This window comes from Orbicella franksi, chromosome 3, assembly GCF_964199315.1.
Source record: "Orbicella franksi chromosome 3, jaOrbFran1.1, whole genome shotgun sequence".
Lineage (NCBI taxonomy): Eukaryota > Metazoa > Cnidaria > Anthozoa > Scleractinia > Merulinidae > Orbicella > Orbicella franksi.
Window position 1 is genome coordinate 13712501 of NC_138147.1, and position 6286 is coordinate 13718786.

Genomic DNA, 6286 nt, shown 5'->3' on the forward strand with positions numbered 1-6286 from the left:
AGAGGAGTCAGTTGGTGCAGTTAGAACACAACAAAGAAATGAGCCACCTCAGAACACACGAAGGCCACGTGACCCACCCATCCAGCGAACAGAATGTAGCTTTTGTGGATATCAGCATGGAAATCGCCAGTGCCCTGCAAAAGGCCAAACTTGCCACAAGTGTGGACAAAAGAACCACTTTCAGTCAAGGTGCCGAGCAACCAACCCAAAGGTAAACACCGTAGAAGAAGTACCTGAAGAAGTTTTTCGTATAAGTAAAGTTGGAAGTAGATCACATGCTTTGATTACTATGGAAGTCGGCATGCAAGGCAACCAAAGTCAGGTGACATTCCAACTAGACACAGGTGCAGAGTGCAATCTCATTTCATTGAAAGATTATCAGCGTGCCACCGGTATTCTTGCACCTGTAACTGAACCAACCGAGTGGGTTTCCAGTATGTTGGTCATTGTCAAGCCCAACAAGCTGCACATATGTCTTGACCCGCGTGATTTAAATAAAGCCATCCGTCGAGAGCATTACCAAATGCCAACAGTGGAGGAGGTCGCGACCCAGCTTTCGCAAGCAAAGAAGTTCACGGTTGTCGATGCCAAGGATGGCTCTTGGCAGAAACGTCTTGACACTGAGTCTAGTTACAAGACCACCTTTAACACACCGTTTGGGCGCTACAGATGGAATAGGATGCCGTTTGGCATCTCGTCAGCGCCAGAAGTCTGGCAACGTACAATGCACGAGTTTGTCGAAGACCTGGAAGGAGTGGAAGTGATTGCAGACGACTTCCTGATTGCCGGATTTGGCAATACAGAACATGAAGTAAACCAGAGTCTTGCAAGAAATGAGCGCGCCTTTCTCGAGAAATGCCGTTTGTGGAACTTGAAGTCGAATCGTGCAAAAGTGAAATGGCACCAATCAAGCGTGAAATTCATGGGTCATCTACTCACTTCTCAGGGGCTAATGCCTGACCCAGAGAAGATTCAGGCTATATTGCAGATGCCTGAACCTGAAGATGTCACTTCATTGAAGTGATTCCTGGGGATGGTGACCTATCTTGCTAAGTTCATGCCCCACTTGTCAGAGATGACAGAGCCACTTAGACGTTTGGAGGACAAGAATGTAGAGTTCCAGTGGTTAGAACAGCACTCCCTTGCCATGAAGACAATCAAGAAATTCCTGACAGAGGCACCTGTCCTCCGTTATTACGATATAAACAAGCCGGTCACTGTACAATGCGATGCAAGCCAGTCTGGCTTAGGAGCAGTACTGCTGCAAGATGGTCAGCCTGTCTGTTATGCCTCCCGTGCCCTCACTGACACTGAGTCTCGATATGCGCAGATCGAGAAAGAAATGCTTGCCATCACTTGGGCATGTGACAAGTTCGACCAATACCTCTATGGGCGAGACAAAATCACTGTCGAGACTGACCATGAGCCATTGAAGTCTGTGTTCAAGAAGGAAATTCACAAATCACCCAAGCGCCTGCAGCGAATGCGCCTGGCCCTACAAAAGTACAATCTAGAAGTTCAATACAAGAAAGGAACACTCATGCACATTGCAGATGCCTTGAGTTGTGCATATCTGGAGACCACTGATGGGGCTCAGACTGAGTTTTGTGAGATTCGTGCACTCGAGATGGTGAATCACGAAGAGTATATTCGAGTTGAACCTCCGAAGCGAGATGTCTTCCGACAGCGAGTCGCTGAAGATGCTGATATCCAGGAACTAATCCAAGTGATCAAGCAAGGCTGGCCCGAAAAGAAAAATTGCCCTCCTGCTGCTCAGCCATACTATGACGAGCAAGGCGAGCTGATAGAGTCACAAGGTCTGGTGTTCCGTGGAGAACAGCTTGTAGTGCCTGTTTCACTTCGAAAGGAAATGTTAAACCAGCTCCACAGCAGCCACATCGGCATTGGAGGATGTGTTCACCGTGCCCGTGAAATATTGTATTGGCCACGAATGAGTGCTGAAATCAGAGACTTTGTGTCTCGTTGTACAATCTGCCAAACATACCGACCAGAACAGGCCCGCGAAGGGCTTCAGCCACATGAGCTGCCTTCACGCCCTTGGCAGAAAATTGGTGCTGATCTGTTTGTTCTTGGACAGCAGACGTTCCTAATCATGGTTGATTACTGGTCCTATTTCTTTGAAGTGGTTGAGATCCACAAGAAGACAGCACAAGCTGTTATTACTCAACTCAAGGTGCAATTTGCTCGCCATGGTACTCCAGAAGTACTGATTACAGATAATGGTTCAGAATTTGACAATCGGGAGTTCCAGAGTTTCTCCTCTGAGTGGAATTTTGATCACCGAACCTCTAGTCCAAGATATCCACAGTCAAATGGAAAAGTGGAAAATGCTGTGAAAACCTGCAAAGGACTTCTTATGAAAGCGAAGGACGACAAGAAAGACCCACTATTAGCAATCCTCGATTGGCGCAACACCCCAAGTGAGGGGTTCAGTACCTCGCCAGTTCAGAGGCTAATGGGTCGACGCACTCGTACTTTGCTACCAACAGCTGCAGTGCTCCTCAGGCCAAACAGTGACATTAAGACGACGGCGAGTAACCTAGCAGCTAGGAAAAGATTGCAGTGCAAGCAGTACAACAGAGGCATCAAGAACCTTGCCCCCTTAAAGGCAGGTGATTCAATCCGCATGAAGTTGCCTGGGGAGAAGAAATGGAGCTTAGGCCACTGCACGCGCCCTCTTGCCCGACGGTCGTACGAAGTTGAGGTGGAAGGACGGCGCTTCCGTAGAAACCGCCGCCAGCTGCGGTCTACTATGGAGCCGTCACCAGAACCATGCAGCCCCATCGATGAGCCTCATCAAGCTGAGAATGAAAGCAAGCCACCAGATTTACCAGAGTTCCTGCCAGGACAGATCCACACCCAGACCCCTGAGATTGAAGTGAATGATTCAATCCCCGCCACAGAATCTGTCCCGGTCAACGAAGATCCCATACCTGCTTTCCAGCCCAGACGCTCAGAGAGAGCCAGACGTGCCCCAGCATGGCTTGAAGATTATGACTTATCTTGAACACTTGAACATTGACTTGAAACACTTGAAATAGCTTTAGTTTATTGTTGGACCCTATTGTTTTTGTTCTTGCTAATTTTGTAAGGGAAGGGGATGTGACGTGACAAGCGTGACCACATCATGTGATCAGGCACTCACGTGACGAGCAGAACCTCGTGCAACGGATATACTTTGGCAGTGTGCGAGTGCCAACTCGGCATTAAAAGTTTCTTATCACTATTTAGCCTGAGCTGTGATTTATTCCCTTTATAACTTGACAGCTACCACCTGTAGCTGATAAGCCACTATATCATTCAAAACCATCTAGTGATGTTGGAGAGCAAGGCTACCAAGCATACAAAATGTTTGATAAAGTAGTCAAACTAACTGTCAACCAGCGTGTACAAGGCACATGCCCTGAACAAGTGCAGTTTAGAGAATTATTGTCACGACTTCGCAAGGGACAGTCCACTGTCCAGGATTGGAGATTACTGCTTACCAGACAGCCATCAAATGTGTCTAAATTGAACGAATTTGAATCTGCCACAAGGTTATTTTATAGTAATGAACAAGTTGCTAATTATAACCATGACCAGCTGAATAAACTTGAGCACCCTGTTGTTTGCATCAATGCTCGCCATTCATCTTCTCTTACTAAGAATGCCAGCCCAGATGACATGTCCGGACTGGAACCAGTAGTATTTTTAGCGAAGACAGCGAAAGTCATGTTGGCTATGAATCTATGGTCACATGTTGGTCTCTGTAATGGAGCCACAGGAACACTACGTCATATCATTTATGACAATAATCATTGCCCACCAAACTTACCTGTTGCTGTTATCATTGAATTTGATAACTATAGAGGTCCTGCTTTCATAGATTCTCACCCTTCGTGTGTTCCCATATGCCCTGTGACAGTTTCGTTACAGTCAGGCAATAGTTTACATGAGAGGCAACAACTACCACTTAGACTTGCTTGGGCTCTTACAATTCACAAGAGTCAAGGTCTCACCCTACCAAAAGCTTGGATAGATATTGGTAAAACCGAAAAATCACCTGGTATAACTTATCTTGCACTTAGCAGAGTTCAAAATCTTTCATCTTGTGTTATTGAACCCATGACTTTTGAAAGATTATCAGCTTTGAAGTCTTCTAGAAACTTAAAATTCAGACAAGAAGAGGAAGAAAGGCTAGACTATTTGGCAGAAACCACAACCACTGCATTTAATCATTGAACGAACTCATCGGTTCTATAATCAACTTGAATAAGCAGTAAAGTGTCTTTCAACAAACAAGAAAAAGGTGATCATATTCACCAATACAAACAAACATACATGTAAACATCTTCAAAATGTGAATTGTTTTAACATTTAGCAGTAAAAAACAAAACTAATTCCTAGAAAAGCAATTACAGTAAGTGATATTATATACACTTAACAGTAAGTTTGGCGACAGCTTATTTTCAGCTTGTTTTATTTCTTTTCCCGTACCTCATCAGAGTACAGACAGACTACAGCAATGGACCAGAAAAATCCTGAAGCAACAAGCAGTGAAGGTAAGGCAGGACAAATCATCTAAAATAAAAACACACTTCACAGTAACAATTTAATAGTTTATTATATTTCATTTGCAACACATTGAATTATTAAAGGTTTTCTCCACACACTTAACTAAACGCAGCTAACCGTTAACTTAATACTTAGCAAAAAAATGAAATGATGCTTAAGTTGTTTTTATTTCATTGCAGAGAAACCTGATCAAATAATTGGTTACATACACAATGTATCTCCCATAAAAGAAGGCAACTTCTTCGACTTTCAAGTACAGTCAAAAGAAAAATACTTAAGAGGAGTCTGTTTTGCCCCTGCCAAGAGAGACCTTTTCCAGTCAGTACAAGATGGTGGCAGCCCTGTGAAAATAAAAAGATTTCGCATAGACCAAAAGAGCAACACAGATGACTTGCTCATGAGTGCTAATGTCGAAGTCCAACAGCTTACAGCATCACCATTTCCAAAAGTTGACATCCCCAGCAACTTCCACCTAGGAATGCTGAAAACCATTGCTGCAGGTCAACTGATAACAGTCAAAGCAAAGGTTACTTCTCTACTAGAACCTAAAATACTCCAGACAAGTAGAGGAACTTTAAAAATGCTAGAAGGGCAAATTGCAGACACAAAAGGTTACTCTAAGATAGTATTTTGGGAGAAATTTTGTGAGCAAGTAGAAGAAGGCATGACATACATTTTTGAGAATGTACGAGTAAAGAAAGATGCCCTTACTAAGCAACTATACATAAATACTGCCAAAAGTGGCACTGCCATTAAGCAAACAGAGCCACATACTGATATTTTAGCTTTAGCACCGAGATTAACTGATGATTCTATCACTGCAACTGTGGAAGGATCTGTAGCAGGTGTAATTTCAACGTCCACATACGTGGCCTGTATAAAATGCAATAAGAAGATCGAACATGATGACAACTCAGACATTACTACTTGAAGTAATTGTAATATGCAACAGATGAAAGACTTTTGTTCCAGTCAGTATTATGCTCAAGTATTTTTCCTAACCACACCAAAGAAGGAAAAGTTGTCTCTTACACTTTTTAACAAAGTCATCTCACAATTGTTTAACACAGAGGGTCTGACTGATCCTTCTAAGCATGACTTCGTTAAACTGTTACTGGCCTTAAACAACATTGTAGTTACCTACAATGAGCGTACCAAAGCAGTAACCCAAATTGTCCGACCAAATATATAGTCAATTTCCATCTTGAGAAGCTATAGTTGACCTATACATGATAAGGCCCTTTGTTCATTACATGTTGCATTAGGCAGTGTCACTCATCCTTCTAAAGATCAACACCAAGCTGTTACTAGCCTTGAAAAAAACATTGTATTTACCTACAATAAGAAAGTAACTTAAACTGTCAGACCAAATATATAGTCCTGATTAGTTCACCTATAGACGATAAGGCCCGTTGTTCATTGCATATTGACCTATACAAAACAGTACAGTTCATCTATACAAAACACTGTTCATTACATGTTGCGTTGAAATAAACGAATATGTTCCTTTTTACTCTTACAAGCATTTATAGGTTCAAAGTACATTAACCATGTTGTTTAAGAAACAAGAAGATCTGTTAGATCTTAAAACCGCGCTTTTAAAATTTAACTGTTTTCTTAGCACTACAGTCGCAACGCAGTGCACATTCGAAAGTAATCCTTGATGATTCATTGATTACTGTAGACATCACATCACTTGATCAACACAGAC

The 6286-nt window shown here is 42.8% G+C and overlaps 3 protein-coding genes across 3 annotated transcripts in view; all 3 read left to right on the top strand.

Annotated features, from left to right (window-relative positions):
- LOC145482332 (uncharacterized) overlaps window positions 1-1024 on the top strand; it is a 1635-nt gene extending 611 nt beyond the window's left edge. Inside the window, exon 1 of the mRNA XM_081460981.1 lies at window positions 1-1024. This exon is cut by the window's left edge and continues 611 nt beyond it. Within this exon, the coding sequence (XP_081317107.1) occupies window positions 1-1024 (1024 nt within the window).
- The window catches only part of LOC145482334 (uncharacterized), an 11532-nt gene extending 6026 nt beyond the window's left edge, over window positions 1-5506 (top strand). The window contains exons 3-4 of the mRNA XM_081460983.1: window positions 4506-4562; window positions 4755-5506. Coding sequence (XP_081317109.1) covers window positions 4526-4562; window positions 4755-5506 — 789 coding nt within the window. The 5' untranslated portion in view covers window positions 4506-4525. The remainder of the gene's footprint in view (window positions 1-4505; window positions 4563-4754) is intronic.
- On the top strand, window positions 3294-4242 carry LOC145482333 (ATP-dependent DNA helicase PIF1-like). The gene has a single exon (XM_081460982.1). It carries the CDS (start codon window positions 3370-3372, stop codon window positions 4240-4242), a length of 873 nt encoding a protein of 290 aa, XP_081317108.1. The 5' UTR covers window positions 3294-3369.
- Window positions 5507-6286: the final 780 nt, after the last annotated feature.